Below are 24,305 nucleotides of genomic sequence, written 5' to 3' on the forward strand. Positions count from 1 at the left end.
GGCATATTGTCATGGGGTCTTGCAAAATCTGGCCCACTATAAAAACAAGGCAGATAGAAATGACATTAACAAGCTGGAGGATAGAGTGGGGGCACTAGAGGTGGCTCTTCAGAGGCAAGACCCTTGGCTAAATGGAGGATCAGAGGAAGTATTAAAACAACTAGAGGAGGAGAGGTTAAATTATAGGATTAAATTGGACCTTAAGTGTAAGTAAAGATGGATAACTGGAAGCATGAGGAACTTTGAGTATGGGGAGAGATTAGGGGCATAATTAGCATACAAAGCCAGGGCAGAGTGGGCGAGGAATTATATTAGAGACTTCAAAGTCAATTCTTTGGGGGAGAGATCGAATAAGGTAGGCGAAATGTAGGCTTGCCTGGTGACACTATTTGTGAATTATATACTGAGGAGGTTCAGCTAGATCAACAGAAGCTTAGAGGTTGGTTGGGGAAAGTACAATGTCTAAACTCACAATGGAGGGTAGAGATTTCATGGATGCCCCCATTACCAGGGAAGGGATTAGAGATAGTCTACTCCAGACAAAGAATGGCAAGCCCGCAGGTCCGTATGTTTTGCCTATAGAAGTGTACAAACTTCTAATTGATGAATTGATTCCAGAGTGGGAGGCCTTGTTTAACTTAATATATCGGTAGGGAGGGGCGATCCCAGATAAGTGGGGGGAGGCCACAATAGTTTTTATCCGAAAACCAGCCAAAGACCCAAGGAAGGCTGACTCCTCTAGACCAAAATCTTAGCATTAGCAGGGAGATTGGCCACATATGCCCCCAAATAATTCATATAGATCAGAAAGGGTTTATCCTGAAGCAGCAAATTCACATGCTCATGCAACAATATATAGGCACAATAGATCTTGGCACGACCCGCTAGACCCTTCTGGCCGTGATCGCGATCGATGCAGCTAAGGCCTTCGATCGGTGTGCTGGTCCTACCTCTGGGAGGTCCTGGGGTGATGGTATTCGGCCACGGCTTTGTGAGCACCCAACAGAAGTTGTATGAGAATTCATTGGCCAAGATTCTTTTGCATGGGTCTCTAACAAGGGGCTTCTGTATACAAAAGGGAACAAGACAGGGGTGTCCTCTATCACCTTTACTGTTTGATAATTATATTGAGCCCCTAGCGCAGCAATTGAGAGAAGATTGACAGATAATTCCCTTTCGCTCACCAACTTTCAATAGTAAGGTGGCATTGTATGCCGACAATTTGCTAATTTATAACACTTCGAGAGATTAGAGCAGATAATGGCAGAATTTGGAGCCCTATCAAGGTACTCAGTGAACCACTCTAAAACAGAGCTAATGTGTTGGAACATTTAAGGGTGGACTGAGAGGGTCAGCCCAGAGATAAAATATTTAGGGATAGCGGTTGTTGATACTGTGGACTGAATTCCACTGCATAATCTAAAAAGGGTAGAAAAGGAGGTGCATATATTGATGTCCAGGTGGAGGAATTTGCTTTTAAAATCTGTGGACGTGAGTTTAGTAAAGATGTTGATTCTCCCAAAATTTACCTATCTCTTTAATTGTATCCCCCTTACATTCCCAAGACCACATTTGGATAAAATTCAGGGAAAAATAGCTTCATCTGGGCCTCTGGGGGGCCAGATTGTCATGGAAAAAACATAGGCGTAGGTTACAAAAGGGCGGACTAGTCCTCCCAGACCTAAATATATATTTTATGAAATTCCAGTTCAAAAATTTCCGGGTGCTGTTAGGGAAACCTAGTTATTCTGCCTGAGGAATGCTGCTAGTGGAAATGATGAGGGAGGAGGGTGCTGACGGGTTACTTTATAAATTTGGTGCTCCAAAGTTTTTTAAGAAGATACTACTGAAAGTCCTAAAGTCTGCACTTTTTCTTTGGTGCAAGTTGAGGAGAAAGATTGCTATTGGGTACTATTTGGATTGCGCACCACTTTGTGACTCCCCAGGAACCCCAGAATGTATGCAAGATGTACAGAGTCTTCCATTAAGACGGACAGGGATGGCCACCCGGGGAGATTTGATGTCAGAGCAAGGGATACTACCTTGGGAAGGCTTGAGAGCGAAAGTCGGGAACAAACTATCCAGGTTTAAATATGTACAACTTTCTTCCTGGCTGGCGGCCTAGAAATCAGAGACAAGGGAGGACTAGGATTTTGAGTTCTCCCTTCAGGATATAAGACCAAAAAAAAGGAGATCACCATATGATACTAGAAATTCCTGGAAGCAGATGATAAGAACTCAAAGGTACCATATGCGGTGTGGGGAGACACTTTCCAAGGGGAGCATTTGCAATCAATCTGGCGTGACTCTTTGAAATTATTATATTCAACTGTTAAGCCTTTACATCTAAAGCGTATCCATTTTTTCACAATCTATAGATTATTATGGACACCTGCAAAGATTGCCAACTTTACCTCATCACCCATTCCAAGGTGTAGAAGATGTGTTTTTTTAAAAGCTAACAATGAAAACATTTTCTTTTTATGCCTTGGAATAAAATCTTTCTGGAATGGTATAGAGTCCATCTTTAAAGATATTTTCAGGGTTACTATAAGGGTAAACTCAGCTTTAGTATTACTAGGTGTAGATAGTGTCACATGCAGTGTATTAAAAGCAAACTGCTGTTAGGTCTTCTGTTCTATTTGATACTTATGGTGCAGAGAGAAATCTATAAGCTGTGGGTTGATCCCTCTCCCCCAAAAACATCAGACTGGATTAAAGCAGTTACCTGGGTATGGCGTTCGGATGTGAACTGTAAAAATGGGAATGTACCTGAGATATGGGCAGACTTCCAGATGGAGAGGAATTTAGCGTAATATTTTATTCAATCATGCAATATGGAGTACCTATGATTTCACCGAGACACCATCTGTGCTGAAGACTCTGCCTGGAATCGAGAGTGTTAGAGCCAAGAGCGAATGCAGCAGACCGCGAGGCGCACAGATAGAGCAGTCAGAGATTTGCAGACGCTACAGTGATATGAGGACAAAAAAATAATCGGGCAACAAACATGACATTTCTACCTATTCTCAAACAAAGATTATCATTTATTAAATGTGATATGGTAACCTAGTTTTATCCTAAGGCAGAAGTAGCTCTAGTGAAATCAAATTTAAGAGTTTCTCACTACCAGGACATGTAAAACTTGAAAGGAAATGCCCTACTTTTTAAATAGAATTTGACCTGCTGTATGGAGTGTATAGGGCCTACCTATCTATATAATGAGGTGAGGGCTATTTGCAGGATTATAAAAAGAAAGATTAAGAGAGACAGGTGTAAGACTGAGAGGAAGTTAAACTCCCAAATAGAAGACATCCAGAGATCGGTAGGTAAGGAGAGGGTCACTCTGAAGAAAGAAACTAGAGGAATTCGTTGTTATTCAAGGTCCATGTTTCATACAGGATTTATGGAGTATAATGAGAGAAGACTTTCTGACATAGCAAAGAAACTGCTGGATGCAAGCTGCAGAAAGAAACATGGCAGACTTGTTTGTATGCACTGGTCTCTCCACATTACTAGTGAAACAGAATTGTAGTAAAGGATGCATTAGTATGACTGAAGCCCACTACAACTGGGCAAAAATACCCAATCATGCCTTCTTAGCTGAAGGCCAAAAACACTGAGAGGTTTGACTTGGTTGGTTTTGGACAAATTTCAGGGTCAATAACACCTGTCTAACAGCAGAGTCATACCTACAGGCTCCCTTGCTTTAAAGGGAAGGGTAGTCAAATGAAATCTTAGATTAAGTTCCATAAGAGAAATCTACAGATTGATCCGCAAAGCATACTTTGTAGAGATTGGGTATAGATGCAAATTGATGGATGCTCATTTACATTCACACCAGTTTGTCATAGGAATATCATAACATAGATGCCTTCTTTGGACCAATGTACCTGAAAATCACTGACAATAACCTATGCAATCATACTCTACATTCCAATACATACAAAGTCAGATGATGTCAAATTAAAAAAAAATCAAGCTTCTGTTTCGTCAATTGTTTTGTTGCTTTTCATATCTTGCTGTGGAGAGGTATGCTATAGACTCAACAGAAGATTTCAGACTTCGGTCCCCATTACATTTAAAGCAGGGCTGATACAAATGGAAAGGTTCATCCTTACTATTGCTCTTAAGATCATATGATAGTACCACATGAGCAATCTGGGATTATTTGCCCAAGTGTATAGAAAAACAAATTCATAGAATACCAACTCTAAGAACTGTTTCAGCTAAACTGTTAATTACTTTTTTTTTCGAAATTGCCTTTTATATGCTTTTATTTAGTTTTCCATATATATTTTCATTGCATCCCTTTTCTACCTGCATGTTTTTTGTTTATTAGTTTTTCCCCTAGTATTTTTGGTCAAATTCATCCACTAAAGGGTTTTTTCAATAATTTGGGTTTATATTACTTTTTTTCAATGTGCATACTACATCTAGCAATAGTATCAAATATTAATACATTTGGTAAATTAGAATATTACTAACCGAACTGCTTTTCCATCTTTAAATTCAGATTAGTATGCGAACAGTAGCAAGGGCTTTATATCAAGCATGCTGTTGGCACAAAAGATGGGGGTATAATTCTTGGGTTGAACAGGAAGTCAAATTTGCATGGGCCCTGGACAAGGCATATCTCTCTAAGTATTACTCCGTGATCTGCAGTAGATGCAAATCTGCAGCTCATAGCAAGCTGATAAAAATACAAGCAAGATCTTTATTTGTATGTCTGGCAACAGACTTTAAGAAAATGTGTGTCTTCGGCATCAATATTTAATCATCTTCTTCATGCGTCTGTTGGTTGCAGAATCCCTAATCACTTCTTATCTTCAAGCTAGTGGCAGGAGGTAAAAGGAGTGTGGTGTGAATGAGTACTTGTGATCATGAAACATCTACATCAGACAGGTAGCACCATCAGGCATTCATGTGTTATAGTACAGGTATCTCGTAAGACAATTTGTCCAGCAAATAAAATCTGCTATTTATTTAATCAAGGAAAAATAAAAATTCTTACATTATTTCACTTTACCACTGCTGAAGAGGGCGCAACACTGTGTTATGTTCTTTCTAGGGCAAAATAACTTAATGAGTATAATGGGTTTAATGAGAATCAAGTCAACTCTTTCACATCCAAAAGTGTAGAAACATTACCTCCATCTCACTAAATGGTTGATGAGGCTGAATGTCTCTCCTACAAAATCTCTGCCTCGAGATAAAAATTAATTTGCACCTGGACTGCATGTGTCCATAACTGAGATAAGACCTTTACTTAACAGAGTACCATTGCATTTTGCTGCTATAATACTGACTGGCTTTTCATGGACTGCCACGTGTTCAATATTCCAGTGCTCTCATTCAAAGACACAGGGAGGATTTGAAATAAGTTCTGGTTTATCATTACATGCCTTTTATTGGACTTGTCCTGGCTTTCAAAGGCACAAAACACCTGGTTGGTTTGCATTTCAGTTTGACTTCTCATAAAAGCAAGATGTTTTGTAGTGTATAGATATACCATCACATATATGTTCACCTTTTTAAATTACAGATTGCATTTGTTGGGTACTGGTGGTTTTATATAGTTTGTTGATGAGAATGTAATAACCTGTTTAATTTTTTCTTGTGTTAAGGGTAATTTCAAGTAATCGGTCTCATATAGTGAAATTGACAGTCAACAGGGTAAGTTTTTAATATCATTTTAAAAATGTCTGAAACAAAATTATGTATAGATGATAACAACACTTGTGAATTGATATTGTAGAGTATGACAAGCCAGCATGTATATATGTAAGCTTCTAAGGTGGCACAAACAGCTGCAAAACAATGGAGCTCTGTACTCACTGGGTGTTTCAAAGTGGGAAGTGCAGAAATGGGCAAGAAGGGTAGTGGAGCTCATTTGCAGTAGAAATGATAGGTTTTACAGTGGTGAATGGAAGATTACTGGGTTGAGGATACAAGGAGGTTCAGGACAGTAAGACAAGTGACAGCTGTGGGTGGGAATGGTTAGTAGTGGTCGACCAGCTGAGTGGTGACATGGAGAATTCTATGTAATATTTACCCCCGAGTGCCAGCTTATAGGCAGTATCCATGCTAAGGTTTTAAGACTTTACAGTGTGGGTTTCGGGGGAGCTAAATGGGCAATAATTTTCAATTAAAACAGCCTGTTATCTGATGACTTGGAAATGGACTAGACTAGCAGAAAAAATTAGTATTTCAAAATTCAGCTTTGTAATTGTGACAAAAATTAACAAGTTTTGGCAAAGCAAACAGGTTCACTTGTGATACAGGGGCATGCGTGTGCATGTATGGCAGCCATCATAAATAGCTTTTCCATAAAGCTTAAGAAGAAGCATTCCAATATGGCCATTTTGAAATGGCTGAAAAACACTTTGAAATGTGGCTGTCTGCTTCCGTAGTAGCAGCAGGCAGGCCGAGTGTGGTAATTGGGCACAGGGGGTAGTTTGTAAATAAAAGGAATGTGAGCCAGAGATGGAGGAGCTAGGGGAAGGAGAGAGAGGGATAAAATATAGTCCCTCATTCACTGCAGTCCAAGGGTCTGACAGCTTCAGTTGAGGGATGCTGGTCATCCATTGAAAAAATAAGACTGAAAAGCTCATTGGAAGGAACAAACAAAAATATGTAGGAATGCTATCAAATTAGCAACATGGAACTGAAAAGAAAGCAATCGAATAATGAGCAATTAGTGGAAACAAAGGTCTGTTGCCAAACACAGGGAGAACTCTGTGTAGGCAAGACCTAAAATCAATATCTTACACCATCACCTCTATCTATATATCAAGGATTTATCTTGTAGAATGGAGGCACAAGTATTAGACGCCTGTAGGAAAATCTTGTCTGGGTAACAAGTACATCTTCAGTAGTTTAATATAAGCTGCAGGATATTGCTGACATGTACAAAGGTATCACTTTAAATGTTGATGTTTCAGATAACAAATGACATAAAAATTGTGTGTCTGTGTTTTAGAACTGCATGATGTGTATTATGCATCCTATTCTTGAAACTCCATAGATTCCTCCTTCTTGCACCATAAATCCGGCACTCTTCTCTTGATTCAATTGCTAGTTGGGCTGGTGATGTGTATCCTACCAGGCTTAAATGAGTACTTGTTTAAAACTGACTGAATAGTCCAAGGCAGGTCAATTTCTCTTTTTTTTTTTTTAATTTTTTTTTTTTATTGAAGTACTTTAATGACAATAAAGACTGCTGGTCAAACATACACAGGATCAAACACCATAAAAAACAGATTCAGCATAAAGGATTCTCAAATGATAAAGTTTAACATCATCCACTAAATAACCATCAGTCCGAATCAAAAAAAGAACCCCAAATTTTATCAAATTTTCTCCCTCCTCCCACCCGCAGAGCATAAATTTGTTCACTCTTTCTTACTCTCCTCATTTTCTGCATCCACTCTAATTTACTTGGAATCTGTTTTGACCGCCAGTTTTGCAGTAGTAAAGATCTTGCAACTGCCGTTGCTATATACAGTAGTTTAGCCAATTGAGCGGATATTTTAAGATCTGAATCAAAACCATATAGTATCAGTTTTTCATTAAAAGGGAGCGTAATTTTAAAATAAATCTGGCAAAACACAAAAATATCGTCCCAAAATTCCCTTATATTGGTACAATGAGCCATTACATGAGACCAGTTGGCGGATGTGTGTTGTATACATCTAAAACAGTTTGAAGGATAATTTGAATACATTTTGGAAATAGCAGCAGGAGTACGATATAATAACCATTTCCCCAAAAATAACATTCTACGCCAATTAGCTCCCCGAAGTATATTAAAGTTAAAATGGTTAATAGTCTTCCAAGTATTCATAGATAGTACATGGTTTTCTTGTTCCTTCCATTTTTTAATTACTTTTTGACTTAAATCCGTTTCCCTACTATATGCTAAACAACGTTTCCATTCCCCTGGTCTCTTTATACACTCATTTATAAGGAGATCTTTAACCAATTGCGTTGGTTGATTAAGCTGTTCAATATCAAGTTGTCCCAAAAATTTAAAAATAGTATTATATGACAAAACCAACAAAAAATTTGTCTGAACAAGACTTGCCATCTCTCTAGGAGTTATCCAGCCTCCATTTTTTAAAAAATCAGTTACTTTACTAAATCCTACTCTGGCCCAATTGTCCGCTATATCAGATCCACCTTTAATACCCATCAGTGGAAAAATACTGGACAGTGGAGTTGTTACATTAAATAGTGGGAGTGAATATCTATTGAACATAGCAGTACGTTTTTTAAGAAACCATAAAAGAATCTTATAGCGAACTAATTTGGGAGATTTAAAAATCTGCGGGGGGGGGGGTAGCTCATTTTCAAAACAAATTAAGTCGAAGAAACAATTAATAAACAAGTTTTGACCTTGAGTTTGATTCCTAAATCTCGACAAATACTGTATAAAATAAGCATTATAATAATCTCTAATATTTGGCAGAGAAAGTCCTCCTTGATCTAAATCTGCATAGAGAGTATTAATTGCTATACGAGGAGGCTTCTTTGCCCATACGAATGCAGAGAACATAGATTCAATCTTGGAAAAATACGTTCCTGATAAAAAACAAGGAATAGTAGAAAACAGAAAATTAAATAACGGAAGAATAGACATTTTTATCAGGGCAACCCGACCCAGGATTGATAATGGCAAGGAATTCCAACGTGTAAACATTAAGCGGATCTTTAGAAGAAGGGGATCAAAGTTAAGCATATATAAATCCTTAACTGACTGTGAGAAATAGACCCCGAGATATCTTTTGGGTTTAGTATTAATGCAACACTTTAGATCGGGATGTATTTCTGGATCTCTATTCCCACAGATCATGATCTCTGTTTTCTTTTTATTGATCCGGTAACCCCCTAAGGCTTCGAACTCTTCGAAGATCTGAAGCATCTTAACTTGCGAATGAAGCTCAGGTTTAATTAATAACATAATATCATCCGCATAAAGTTTGATCTTACTCATTGAAGGAATTGGGGGAGAAATATTAACACAGTTCCTTATTGCAGCCGCAAGGGGCTCAATAAAGAACGCAAACAAGACTGGGGATAAGGGACATCCCTGTCTCGTACCTCTCTTAACAAAAACAGTGCCGACCATTACCGTATTTATAATAATATTTGCTTTGGCCATAGTATACAGATTTCGAATTAAATTTACAATTTTATGGGGAATACCAAAGTGCGTTAAAATAATAAAAAGTGTCTCCCAAACCACCAAATCAAAAGCTTTTTCTGCATCTAATAACAAAATCAATGCTGGGATCCCTTGTGTCTCAAAATAATCTAAGGCGTCAACTAAATAATGTGTGTTTGTAAACAGTTGCCTTCCTGGAATAAAACCGTTCTGATCCGGGTGGATCAATTCTGTTGAGATTTGATTCAGGCGCATTGATATTAATTTAGTAACGATTTTATAATCTGTGTTTAGTAAAGTAATTGGTCGGTACGAATTTGGATCTTTAGCATCCTTCCCCTTCTTCAGAAAACTCACCACCGTTCCTTCTCTAAAAGAGTCCGGGATCGGGCCTCCTTCCAACATCGAATTTAATAATAACAAAAAAATATTTGAAAAAGTGCAAAAAAACGTTTTAAAAAATTCAGCTGACAAACCGTCTGGGCCAGAAGCCTTCCCATTTGGTAGATTTTTAACCACCAATTCTACCTCTTCCAATGAGAAAGGACATAACAATGCTTCCTGATCAGTTTGAGAAAGGCAGGGCAATGCACAATTTTCTAAAAAATCCAATAGTTTTATTTGATCAATATTATGTTGCTGACTATAGATTTTATTATAATGAGCGAGCATTATCTTCCCTACCCCAATCGAGTCTAATGTATCTATTTGAGTCGCTGGGCATCTTAGTCCTCTAATCAAATTGGCCGCTGCTTGTTCTCTCACCTGCCAAGCTAGAAACTTCCCAGTAAAATTACTTTCTTCGTATATTTTTTGAGAATGTCTGCGAAAAATCTCCTCGCTTTGAGCATAATAATATGCACTTAATGCCCTTTTGGCTTCATCTATTTGATGTGAGATCGTATTGGATGAGTTTGCCTGTCTTAATTCATTTAAAGCTTGTATTCTTTGTTCCAACGCCTCTTTTTTACTTTTAATTGCTTTAAATACTGCTGCATCTTTACTTATAATTATACCGCGAATAAAGGCTTTCATAGCATCCCAGATAATATTAATCGGGGCCGAATTGGCATTACGAGATACAAAATCATTGATCTCTGTTTTCAAAGACGTTACCCACATTTCATCATTCAAGTATGTTTTGTTGAATACCCAACGCTTGGGAGTCTTTAAGTTTGGATCCAAAGCAAAGTTAATAACCAACATTGCATGATCTGAGAACCCATTATGGATAGGCCTTTGATTCAACATATTAAGCTGTCTGGAGGCTAGAAAAAAGTCAATCCGCGAAAAAGACTTAAACCTGCCTGACCAGCATGTGTATTCTTTTTTTAGCGGGTATTGAGTGCGCCATGGATCACAAAGGTCTAAAGTTTTTTTATAATTAAGAATAACTTTCAATGATTTAGGTTTAAATTGTTTCCTAGATTGCGTGGTCTTATCCAGCCTTAAGTTCATAATTAGATTAAAATCTCCTCCAATAATGATATCTCCTACCACCATCAGTAAAGATTGAAATAGATCCTCATAAACTGAGGAGCAATCGTCTACCGGAGCATATAAACTGACAAATGTAATAGGTCTCAATCTGTTTTTTATTCTACAGGAGGCCCAGCACCAACGTCCTGAGCCATCCTCATTTGTTTGTATGATCTCAGGATAAATATTCTTATTCAGAAATATGGCAACCCCTCGCTGAGCTTCTGAAAATGAGGAGAAACCACGATATGAGGCCCATTTTTTAAACATAGAGAATTGATCCAATTTTACATATGGGATATGAGTCTCCTGCAGCAATATTACCGAGGGATTTTCCGACTTAATCCACAGCTCTATGGCCCGTAGTTTCTTTTTGTTGTTTAAGCCGTTCACATTGAAAGAAATAATTTTCAAACAGTCGCTACTCAGTATTTAGATAGATTACATATTTTCTGGAGGAATCTCTCATTTTATCTTTTGTAAACAAAGAATCACCTATCAGGCATAGAATAGCTAATAATAAACATAGCACTAAAGACTTCATTATTTTTACTTTACCCATTCTGCTCCCCCACCCGTGCATCCCCTTCAACTCATCCCCCCTTCCCCATTCACATGACCCCCCCCCTCACCTGCGGCCCTATTTCCCCTTCCCACACTGGCCCCAGATCTAACCCCTAAACCTTGGGTGTCCTGGTGTTACACCCCTTAGGCCCTGGACTACTCCTCCCCCAAAAAATAACAGGAAAAAAAAAAAAAAAGAAAAAATAGATAAAAAAAAAAAAAAAAAACCCAGGGCAAGGAAGAATATTTATCTTTACAACCGTCACTTTTCACCCTTGAACCCCTGAGTAATTTCCTTCAATAAATCTTGTGCTTCATCCAGATCTGACAACATATACTGCTTGCCCAGTGCCAAAACTCTAAGTTTAGATTGTTGAGCAATCATGGCCTGGGCACCATTAGCTTTAAACAGATGAAGCATTTTCACAAACTCCTTCCTTCTCCGTGCGGCGGTTGCCGACATATCCGGAAAAATCCGGCATTTAATCGTCTCATTTACAGCAAATTGTCTTAATTGATAAGCCTTAGACAGAACGGCTTCCTTTATCCGATAGTCTGAAAAATTTAACAGGATTGTACGAGGTAGAGCAGAATGGGGGAACGGCTGGGCTGGCACACGATGTGCTCTAGTAATTGTGAAATCCCCCTCATGTTCCGGTAGCACTTTCTGTTTCAAAAAGGAGGATACCCATCGTACTGTGTCGGAGCCTTCAAGCCCCTCCGGAACCCCTACGATACGCAAATTTGATCTTCTTGTGAAATTTTCCAACTCATCGAGTTTTAATTCCAAGGCTCGTCTGTCTTTATTAAGTATTTTAACTTCTTTTTGGGCTACCGTCATTTGATCCTCCAAGGTCGAGATTCGTGCTTCGGCTTCCTGAAAGCGAACTGGAAAGCTTGAAATTAAGTCCTCTATCTTCTCCAGTCGCTGATGTACAGCGGCTAATTCAGCCTTTTGGTATTTTTTAATTTCCCGAACTTCATCCAGAATTAGATTCAGCATGTCTTTGACTGACATCTGAATTTCACCTGTTGACTCCGTATTCATATCTAGGAGAGGGCTAAGAGGTTCATCCGCCTTTAAAGTTGGAGTATCCAAAATTGATGATACTGAAGGTGGCTTTATTGATTTCGTTAGAACACTATTAGATTCCAAAGCAGTCAATGGGTTAAATCGAGTAGTATCTTCAAACTGTGCTTCGGATATCAATATTGGATCGTTTTGCTTTTGAACAAGCAGCCGAGGTGAATGCTCATCTTGATACAGAAATCGAGGTGGTATTAAAATGGAATTAGGTAGAGATTCAGACTCCGGCTTTGACGTCTTCTCTGAGGGGTGGATATCTGCTGAAAGGATTGTGGTTTGGGCACCCTCTGAGTGAAGAAGACTATTAGTTACCATACTAGAATTTTTCTGAAATAGAGGAAACTGCTTACCATCTTTCAAGGCCTCGGTCGATTTAATGTCGCTTTTAGCTACCTTATCAGAGTCATGCTGAATGAAAGGCAGTGATTTAGATGGCTCGTCAGACTGAAAAGCGACCAAACTGGTGCTGAGCTCTCTTGTTCCATTCTGGACTAAATTCGCTGTACTAAGTTGCCCTATTGGGGCCGTGGAAGGTCCTTCTAATTCATCTGAACTTTCTTGAGGCTCTTTACCAGGCTCCTTATCAGTTGCCTTGTTTGAATTCTTAATCTCAGAGGGCAGCTGACGACGAGTTTTTGCCTTAGTGAGAACACGCGCATTCAAAAGTTTGCCCATGGTTCAAACAAGGATCATCAGAAAAAAACCACAGAGAATACTCTTTCCCCTCTGTCCTTCCTCCTCCTTTTCACCTCGCCTAGTCCCGTCTCTTCCCCTCCTTCACTCTGTGCTTTCCCCCAGTCCATATACTGATCCAATTCCTAAGCGCCTGAGCAATCGACTACAACTTGCTCACCTGCTGCCGTTCCCTCTAAGTGTTCCAGGAATAAGAATTTTCAAGCAGGCGCAGGCACTTTCAGATACGGAGCCGCAGCGTTGCCTTCCAGATTACGTTTTTTTTCCCCCAGTTCTGTTCCATCGGAGGTACAACCAGTAGATGGGTACGAAGGTCAGGGAGAAACCGGGAGAATTTCAAAAGTCCCCGCACAGCGTTTCCCGTCGAAAAACGCCAGCTGCCAGCCGCCTCGATCGTCCGAGCCGAAGAAGGAGGAAGGGGGAGGAGCCAGCACCAGGTGACCGTGCGGAGGTGTGGGTTCCGCCGCTCAGTCCATCGCCGTCACTCAAGGCAGGTCATTTTCACAATGAATTAGAGCATATAAAGACACATGTTTCTCCTCAGAAATTTAGAAGTTACATTGACTTCGATCCTGAACCAAGTCTGTAACAACATTTACAAAGTAAGGTGTAGTGTTAGCAGTTAGATCTCAACGAAGAAATTGACATTATCACTTTTATGTAAGATTTTTTGTTTGTCCTCATAAACTGTAAAGTTGCTTGTGACATTTGTGTGACTCCTAGGTCCCCCTCACTAGTTTCATCAGTCCTAAAGGGATTTATAAGCCAATTGTCTTAAAATATAGTGTGGCAGATAACCGTGATACAGATGTAAAGGCTGCAGTATCTAAAACCCCTTAAGGTGTAACTTTGTAATTTAATCAGTATTTCTGAAATACTAGTTCTTGGTTAACTTACAGTCTACAACAACTACACAAAGCAAATAGGCACAGTGGCCTTGAGCTACTTCATTGGGTCATGGCAGAATCATCAATCTACACTATCAAATTCTTTCACATCTGTGTGCATTAATCAACAACCAACTAACAGATTCTCAGAGAAAGCAGCAGTCAGAAAATGGGTGATTACTACTTGTGGATGCATGGGACCATGTATATTATGCCTTTCACAAGCTTAATTGCCCCCTGGTGCTGTAGACCATACAGGACGCCAGCGAAAGTGGAAGAGATTATATTCAAGAGATTCTGGCAGAGCTTATCAGCTGAGCCCTCAGGATAGGGGAAAGTGAATCCTAAAAAGTTGAACATCCGAGAATAGAGAGGAGATGATAATGCTTATCATTGGTGTCTAGTAAGTGTTTAAGGTTGCACCTGTTTCCTAGAGGCAAACTGTGTTTGACAAATAAAAGGTGAATCACACATTCAAGGCTCATTCATTCTTTCAGAATGCTGATCAGAGAAATAAGATTGACAGTTTTGAAAGCAATCAACAGGTCTAGAAGCACAAGTACACATGAGTATCCAGTCGAACAAATGGGGTGGGTCAACAGTTTGTAGAATAACTATTTCTGTGCTACAACCATAGCTGAATCCATATTGAAAATTGTCTAGGAAATTTCTAAATTGGATGTGATAAGATAGTTGTAAGCCTACAGAGCTTTCTATCACCTTTCTCTGAAAGGTCGTTCTGCTATGAGGTAAAATTGTTGAGACCATTAGCGTTCGCTGATGTTTTCTTCAAAATAGGTGACTTGTCCAATTTTCAGACAGTCAGGGAGCACATACTTGCGCAAGTGACAAACTTAACAGAATAGTCAATATTTCCCGACACTATGTAAAGAGTGGTCTGAGGGTTTTTCTTTGACTATAATTCTGAATAACTAATTCTCCAAGATTTTAATGAAATAGGACTAAGGGCCTGATTTAAGTTGTGGCAGATGGCCAGTCGTTCTTCCATGGGGACAGAGTAAATGATATGTCCCCATGGTGGAGGGACCCCACCAACCAAAGATATAAATGCCCCCCAAGCAGGCAGTCATTTATAATGCATTGGCAAGAACCGTTGTTCGGTGTAGGGTTGTGTCAGCATGACACAACCCTGCACCAAACAGTTTTCTTTTCAAACGAAATTGCCCAAACTTGTATTTCTTTTAGGAAAAAAAAGCAATGTTCCCATCTCCATGGAACTCATCTCCCATTGCGGCCAGAGCATTATTTGCATGCTACTGTCATTCACTTACAGCGTTTCCCTGGCAGTGGTGGACAGTAAAAAAAGAATGGCTATATGTTCGTCCATCCTGATTGAGTGGGCAGACACATAGCTAGTTTTTCAACAACCCTTACTCGGTCGGAGAGGTGTGGGTATGGTGGTGACAGAGTAGTTACCGCCATAGCCATACCTAGGGTCCGCCCACATATAAATGTGGCAGGCTGACCATTCTTTTGGCGGTATATACTCTGTGGCAACAGAGTATACGTACCAGCAGCATGCATACCAGATACTATGTCATCTGAGCTTGGCATTGCAACATGTGATTGACTCAATGGTGATGGATTGGAGGAAGTGAGTGTTTGATGGGACTTACTGTCTCAGCAAAGAACTTTACATAATCTTAACTTTTGGATTTGGGGAAATCAGATTTCATGGTACTGGGATGTTCAGCTACTTTCAACAGATGTTTCCATGATTGTTGGAGGTGTCCAAAATTGATTTGATGTGTTCGGACTTTGCTTGCAGATGTGATTTTTTATAGCATCTTCTTGCTGTCCTAATCTTAGTCTGATTACAAGGAGAGTGGGAGTTGTCTGCAATTATTCTTCATTCTTCTCAGATACTTTTTCCTCATATGCTTTATGGAACAAGGGGGCAGAAATCTTCAGTCTATTCTTCTTTCTTTTCAGACGAATGTAGTCCTCAAGATTGACTTTTACACACTTGTAATTAAAGTCAGGACTATTTCCAATAAGAGGAAGATTTTCCTGCAGCCTACTTTCAAGTATGTTAATGTTGATATTCTTGGTGTCCCACAATCATGCAGTCTCCTTGATGAGATTGTGTTCTGGGCCAAGGTAGGGGTCGAAATGTTTACAATTACAACTTTCAACAAGTTCTTGTAGGTACCTTCACTGAGCAGACCTGGCTCTTACGGGGCAAGTTACACAGATGTTCTTAAATAGCCTAGCCCACTCATTAATTTCTTTCACTGAAGACCACTTTGTTTGATAATCTGTTAAAAGACAATTGATTTAGCCAGTTAGGTTTAGGGGTCTAGTCTAGCCTTTTTAAGATAGATGGGATTACAGTAGTAGAATCCCTGGATGTGGTAGTCCAGGCTCTCCATTTAATTGAGGTTTGAGCTGTTGAGTAGCAAATGGGGGATTCTCCTTAAGGCACATGTGGGTTAGAGAATCCTTCAAAATGGAAGAAGTAGAAGTGTTTCTTGTAAAACAATTGAGAGGGATGATATTAGTTTAAAGCAGAGAAACACATTTGGAAAGGACAGGGGGAGTACAACTTCAATCTGAGGGGTTGAGATGAGGTTTGGCCAGTGGGAAATTGGGGAGGTGGTCAGCAGAGCCAAATTAGGTAAAGGTAGAGAAAAGTAGCTTGTATGAGAAATATGTGCCTTGGAGTGAATACAAAGGGTGCTTGAAGATGTAGAGACCACATTGGTGGCCTCATTTGACCTATTTGGTGTGAAGTATGAGGTGCTGTTTAAGAGACACAAGATGGGTGAGGAGCATAGTTAGAGTGTGTAAGCTGTTGGGGAGAGAACTCAGACGTTATACTAACACCTGAAGAAATGGTAATGTAACTGTGCAGCTTGATGGATACCGTAATCTCTCAGGTGAGAGAGATGGAGACTTAGTAGCTTTCTTCCTTAGGGTGTATAATAGATATTCAGAACCTGATAATTTGTTTCTACCCACTGGGCAGTTTGAGTGTTAAAAGAAATAGGTCTGTTTTGAGGTTCCCCTTGCAGGCACAGTGATATTGACCTGCTATTGATGTTTCAGTGAATTCTCACAAAATCTTGTTTTTGATGTTTTTAGCTGCATATTTATAAAAATCGGGGGGATAGCTAATTTGGACTAATTTAAACAAATGTTTAGAAAGCAAGGGAAGAGCAGATCCTGTCATATTAAAAATATACTCCATGGAAGAGCCACCGCTCAACATGAGAAAAAGTAGAAGGAATCGTGGAAAAGGGGAAAACAGTGGCTCTTTGGTACACCGTACATAAGACCAGTCCAGAACAACTGCACTGCCAGATGGAAGTGATAACTTGGAGTGTTGGAATAAGTTGCAACAGAAAGAGCTATCAGTAGGTCCAAGATGGAGAAATCTCTACCAACATGGATAAAGATGGATGTCTTGTTAGAGCAAATAACACTAAAATTAAAATGAGGATTAAACAGCAGAATATATGATGGTTTGAAGGCTCATTCTGTCAGATCTAATTGCCTCTTCACAAAATGTGAGCCTAGACTTTAGGGCTTGTTTACTTAAGATCCACTTACAAACTTGACCCAGTATAAATCTTGGTGCACTTGGTAGACTTAAAGATGGTAGAAGTAACTTAGTTCAAGTTGATGATAAATGCAACACGTTTCTCACAAAAGTACCTGGATGCGTAACGCAAAACAAACAAAAGGTTCGCAGGGAGGGTGATGCGTTGGTTCCTTGCTTCGAGGGAGGCGATGCGTCGCTCCTCAGTGCTTGCACAGAGTAGGGGATGCGTCTTGTTCCTTACCGGAGAGGAGGTGATGTGTTGATTCTCGCACTGCGTTCCGGTTACGATGCGGCAAGATGGCACCTCGATACGATGGGACAATCTGGTGCGATGCGGTAAGATGGCACCCTTGATGCCATGCAACGACGTGAAGACAATGTGTGCACGCCCAACGGCTGTGTGGCTAACTCTGTAACTTTGGAGCTGCGACTGGTCCTGCGATACGCTTCTCTGGTGGTGCGACGGTGACCCTTGCGGTGGCGACACGCTTCTCCAGCGATGCGACGGCAACAGCTGCAACGACGACACGCTTCTTCTCGTTGAGTCGCTCTTCAAGTTCCCAGCGACACGCGGGCTTCTGCAGACAGAATTCCCAGCAAGGACATTCAGGAGAGAGCTTGGGGTGAAGTCTTTTAGCCCTGAGACTTCAGCAGAAGGCAAGCACAAGTTCAAGCCCTTGGAGTAATATTCTGCAAGATGATACAAACAGCACACTGGCAGAGGGGCAGTCCAAACTCCTGCAGCTTCCTTGATTCTTCTCCTTGGCAAAGGTTTGTCTTGTTCTCCCAGAAGTGATCTAAAGTATTGGGGTCTGGGACCCCATATTTATACTACTATTCTCTTTGTTCTCTGAAGGCAGAGGGTCCTGTACCTAGTCCAAACCAGTTCTGGGTGCATTCTGCCAGTGTACACCTTCTTCCTTTGTCAGTGTGGGCCAGGGTCCTCAGACACACCGCAGGGGGAGGAGCCAGCATTGTGGAAGGCAGGCACAGTCCTATTCAGGCCCAGGTGCTACTCCTCCCACCACTCTACATGCAGATAGGTCTATTCAGCCCTGTGCTGACTCACCCTGTCTCCTGGAGCCCCCCAGTCCCTGTCACTCACAAAAACAGACATACAATACACAAGCTAGCAGAGGCAGGCTGGATGGTTAGGCAAGAAAATACCTACTTTTTAAAAGTGGTATTTTCAAACACAGATGTAAAAAAGATGTATTTTATCATCCTAAGTTCAGGCATACTAAATTTGTTTTTCTACCATGTTCCCTGGGTCAGTTAGGATTATAAGATGTTATAATCAAACTGCCCATTCTGGCCTATAGGGACAGGTAGTCTTGCAATAGTGAAAAACGAAATAGGCCGTAATTCACTATCAGGTCATGCCACACACATCAGGGCATGACCTACATTTTACATACAATGCACCCTGCACCAGGGCCTACCTTAGGAGTGTCTGATAGGTAGAAAAGGGAAGGTTTAAGGACTGGCAAGTGGTTGCATATTCCAAGTCGACATGGCAGTACTAGACTGCACACAGGCTCTGCAATGGCAGGCCTGAGACACACTTTACAAGCTGCTCCTGTGGGTGGCACAATCAGTGCTGCAAGCCCACCAGCAGTATTTGATTTATAGGCCCTTGGGCACACATGGTGCACTATACTAAGGTCTGACAGGTCAATCAAATAATCCAATCATGGAGTCACTAATCCATTGTGTCAATTTAACATAGGGAGCACTTGCACTGTGGCACTGAATAGCAGTGGCACAGTGCCCAAAGCATCTAAACTGGCAAAACATATCAAAAACAGTGGAGGCAATCAGTGAAAAATGGAAGGGAGACTCACGCCAATGGTACCAGGTCTAACACGTGTCCCCTCCAGCTGAAATGTGGGGAGAACTACCCTACCCCTTAGGAGTTCTCTTCACTAAGGTGGAAAAATCTGGACAGACCATCAGCATTGGCGTGTTCTGTACCAGGGCGGTGTTCCACCGTGAAGTCCATCCCCTGTAGGGAAATGTACCACCTCAACAACTTTGGGTTCTCACCCCTCATCTGCATCAACCATCTGAGGGGCCTGTGGTCTGTCTGATCCAGGAAGTGAGTCCCAAACAGGTATGGTCTCAACTTCTTCAGTGCCCATACCACAGCAAATGCCTCACGCTCAATTGCACTCCACATCTGTTCCCGTGGAAGTAACCTCCTACTGATGAAGGCTTCAGGTTGGTCTAGGTCCTCCTCATTAATCTGTGAAAGAACAACCCCCACACCATGCTCTGAAGCGTCTGTTTGGACAATAAATTCCTTTGCGAAGTTGGGCGCCTGAAGCACGGGTGTTGTGCACATGGCAGTCTTCAGGGCGTCAAAAGCCTTCTGACAGGTGTCAGTCCAGTTCACTTTCTTGGGCTGCTTCCTGGAAGTCAGCTCAGTCAAAGGTGCAACAATGTTGCCATACCCCTTGACAAACCTCCTGTAGTACCCCGTGAGTCCTAAAAAGGCTCTCACTTGTGTCTGAGTCTTGGGGGGTTCCCATGCCAGGATGGTATCAATCTTGGGTTGTAGGGGTGCCACCTGGCCGATCTCTACCTGGTGGGCCAAGTACACAATGGAACCCTGCCCGATCTGGCACTTACTCGCCTTGATCGTGAGGCCAGCCTTTCGCAGTGCCATCAACGCTTCCCAGAGGTGGCGCAGATGTTCTTCCCAACTGGCGCTGAATACTGCAATGTCATCCAGGTAGGCAGCACTGAAATTCTCCAGTCGAGCCAACAAATGGTTGACCAACCTCTGAAAGGTGGCAGGGGCATTCTTCATCCCAAAGGGCATGATCAGGAATTGGTAGTGCCCATCTGGTGTGCAGAATGCTGACCTCTCTTTGGCCCCATCAGTTAAGGCTGAGGTACAGTGCAGCTCCTAGCCGATCAATGAGCTCATCAGCTCTGGGGATGGGGTGCGCGTAAGTCCTGGTGACTGAATTGAGTCCTCGGTAGTCCACACAGAACCGGAGTTCGGGTGTGGCACCAGGCGCGGCAGCTTTTGGGACCAAGACCACTAGGCTGGCCCAAGGGCTGTTAGAGGACTCAATCACTCCTAAGTCAAACATCTTTGAGAGACAATTTAACTTAAACCTGCTTCAGTTTCTGTAATAATCTATACAGATTAAAAGTCATTCAGATCCACATAAACGAGTTAGAACAGTTCATCCTTAGGTACTCTCAATTAGGGAGGGTGGTATTGTGGCCATAAAACTGGAGAAGAGGAGGAGAGACAAGTTAAAAGATGTACATTGTAGCTTTTTTAGCTCTCCGCTGAGTCAGGCAGTGTATTCATCCTCTATGGTTATCATTTGTCAAGATTGTGTTGGGAATAGTAGCCTATACAAGTATGCCCTTGTGTTTTTTTTTTTTAAATCTCTTTTTCTGGAGATAATATGAGTCTCTCTTTACATATCTTCTTGCTGTGAAGTTTTCCCTACTTTAATTGGGCATTTGTGTGTGTGTGTGTGCGTGTCTGCGTGTGTGTGTGTGTGTTGTGTGTAGTTGAAAGTGTGAAGTACCTCAAGAAGTGAAAGGCATTCTTGTGTGACCTATTAGATGGGGTGAAAATATAATGAAAATATATGGGTTAAACTTAGATATCATTTTAGCTTTAATGTGGGAAACAGATCAATCAAGTCGTATTTCTAAACCGCAGCTTTTCACCTGAGAGGGTATCCAGGTGCTGGCTGAAGGTAGAAGTCAGAAAGCCAGGTCTTGTGCCCCTTCCTGAAGTCAATCAGTATGGGTGAGGTGAAAGGTAGGGTGTTACAGGCTTTGGTGGCAAGATGGGAGAAGGAGTGTCCTCTGGCGCGGCAGCAGCGAAAGCGTGGGATCTGTGCAAGGGCAAAGTGTGCGGAGCAGCGGTTCCTGGGGGGTCGATGGAAGTGCAGATGGTGGTTTATGTAGGCGGGCACTTGGTCGTGGACAAAAACAAACTGAATAGAAATAAAGACACTACCATCGGGAGGACGGAGACACACAAATAGGTGCCATCAGCAGGGAGAGACCATTGATGAATGTGTGACTACAAGGCTTCCCTCTTCCCAATCCTCCATGAAGTTTATCTGTCCAAAAATTAGGGACCCTATCATTGATTTTGACCAGCTATTAGGAATCGATATAGTATGTTTTACTGCACACTGAGTAGGTGTTGATGCTTGTAACAGGGAACGAAAAAGGGACATACAGGAACCTAGTCCTGAAGAAAGCCCTGGACCCATGTGCGGGCCCTTGCTGGGCTGAAACTGTCGACCTAAATAGGACACAAGTCGCATAATGGTGTCTCAAGTGTCCAATAATTGCTTTTAATCACTCCTACACCACCCATTAATAAATGACAGAATTTAAAACACTGGCATGTGTATGGGGTTTTTAGCTATTTGGATCCCCCACTCCTCACAAACATTCCCGAACAGTCCCTCAAATAAAAACAAAGGCCGCATGACACTAGAGCAATCTCTGGCGGGCGAGTCAATGATGAAGCATGACACCCAGGGGGTGTGTGGGGCCATCCCGGAAACCCATGCACAATAGAGAGCTTAGGTGTGCCTGGATGGGCCATCACTGGCAGGATGGGAGGCTGGAGCTGGGCACAGCCCTACTTATAGTTGAACTGACTGTGTTCTACCTCCACGCAAAACATACCCACTGTAGTTAGTCTGGAGCCAGGACAGGGAATGTAGAATGCCTAGTGATTTCAAAGAGAAATCTCTCAAAAATTCTCCCACCTTTCAGAGGGAGGGCACCAGCTATAAATATTGGACCTCAGATACCACCTCTTCAGTACACTTTTGGACCTTTAAATACTCTGCCAGGAAGAAGGACTGCTGTGCTGGTGAAGGACTGCCACTCTGCTGCCTTGCAGTGCTGAACTGCTGCCATCTTGCTTGGATGAGAAGGACTGGACCTGCACTGGTTGAATTCAGGACCCCAGAGTGACTCTAAGTGCTAGTTGGCTGGCCTCCTGACTAGAGCCTAAGGAACAGAAGGCTTCAACACCCTTGAACCCAGCACCTGCATGCTTCCATCTGTGAGTCAACTCTTCCAAGTGGTGCCCCAGTCCTGGACCCTGGGAAGTGGGCATAAGGTGCTCTGCCAGCTCTGTGGATCAAACGGAACCGAAGAATTTCCTTGGCTACACGGTGCAACCCAACGCAGATCCAACTCTTTGCTGCTGCTGTGTGATTTGGACCCCTCACAAAGACCCTTATCGCCTCCATAGCCTCTTCAGAACTGCTGCTGCATGAGGCATCCTTGGCCCAGGATATCACATGCCTCGTGGACTGCAGCATTGAGGACAACGCCGGACTCCACATCACAGCTCCTCTGAAACGATGCATTGCTGCGACTGTGTGACACATCCTTGACACCAAACTTTGCATCACAAGCCATCGTCGATGAAATCCCTGACAGCAACGCAGGACCTAACAACCCAGTCTAGCCACATTTCAGAACCAGTGAATCACTTCGGCTGCGCGATTGATCCATGATGCGTGTCCTCGCATCTCTCTGCAAACCAGCATTTATGGTACTTTATTTAGTGCGACTAACTGGGTCCTTGTAGCCGTGCTCACTGTATTGCGGTTGGCCTGAACTTGTGACTTTGTCTTAGTCAAGGCACCACCAGGTATCTAAAGTTGGGACTTTATTTTTATGGGTGTTATTTAACTAAAATCTATAGAATTGCATATCTCCAGTAGTACTGAATGAATTTTCATAGTTTTCATCTTGTTTTATTTTTTGAAAATGACTCTGTTTTTCTAAACTAGTTTGGGGTCGCTTTGTGGTGTGTTTTTACTGTGTTGCTGGCTGAAGTGCTGCAAAATGCCTTTGAACATGGTCTCTGAGTAAAGCATGACTGCTCTGTGCCATGCTACTTGAGGGTTAAGCATTGGTTAATTTAGGATTTGCTCATGACTTCATCCTGAGAACTGTGGTTGCTGCTTGAGAACTTTTTCACCCTCCTCAACCAGTTATCCAATTTTTTACATGGTGCATGTATCATAATCATTTTTTGACCAATATCAATTGCTAGGCCAGGGTAACCTCATGCTTTGTTTATTTTACAGCAACTGAAGTTTATGCACACTCCCCACCAATTTTTGCTCCTAAGCAGTCCACCAGCCAAAGAATCCAATTTCAGAGCTGCTAAAAAACTCTTTGGAAGCACTTTTGCATTTCAGTAAGTTTTATTTGTTTTTGTAAATAACTTCCACAATATTACTCTCACATTTTGAATCTGTGAATACAAAAATAAATGTTCCTACCTCATTTTAGTTAGCTTTATTTCCTTTTTCTTTTCTTAAAGAATGTATTAAACTGTTTTCTCGTTTCAAAGAGCCTCTGCTCTTACATAGCAGCTTCACTTTACCTTAATGAACTGGGCTCAACCTAATTATAATATCAGAAATTAAAGATGTTAGGCTTTTACTTAGTAGGTCTCCATAGAGACCTGTCCTTCCCTATTTTCTTCTGTAGGATAGCTAATCCGTATGCTTCGTTCCTGTTCTCAGAGTGTAGTTGCATTGTTGGTTGTCCCCTAAGACCTGCCTTAATTATTTTTAAAAATATGAGTTTGTTCATTTATAGCAAAATGTGTTGTTAATGATCTGCAAGGCTTTGAGTATGGTTAAAATTTAAGAATACATTGGTGCTTTATCAGGTGTTAGGGGTTGCATTGCAGAAGTTAAAGCAGGGACTGGTTTTCTATCATGTTTGTCACAATGAAGTCTCAGTTGTATGTTCGATGAGCAATACACCTGCCACCTCTACTATTTTGTTGAGAGACACAAGAAGAATTTGATGGTTCAGCCAAAAAAATGTTTAGCA

At 41.5% G+C, this 24,305-nt stretch overlaps 1 protein-coding gene across 1 annotated transcript in view; it reads left to right on the forward strand.

The window, feature by feature from the left end:
* PARP8 (poly(ADP-ribose) polymerase family member 8) overlaps positions 1–24,305 on the forward strand; it is a 788,553-nt gene that overhangs the window by 669,337 nt on the left and 94,911 nt on the right. The window contains exons 19-20 of the mRNA XM_085631232.1: positions 5,628–5,676; positions 23,546–23,658. Coding sequence (XP_085487358.1) covers positions 5,628–5,676; positions 23,546–23,658 — 162 coding nt within the window. The remainder of the gene's footprint in view (positions 1–5,627; positions 5,677–23,545; positions 23,659–24,305) is intronic.

This window comes from Triturus cristatus, chromosome 2_1, assembly GCF_964204655.1.
Source record: "Triturus cristatus chromosome 2_1, aTriCri1.1, whole genome shotgun sequence".
Classification (NCBI taxonomy): domain Eukaryota; kingdom Metazoa; phylum Chordata; class Amphibia; order Caudata; family Salamandridae; genus Triturus; species Triturus cristatus.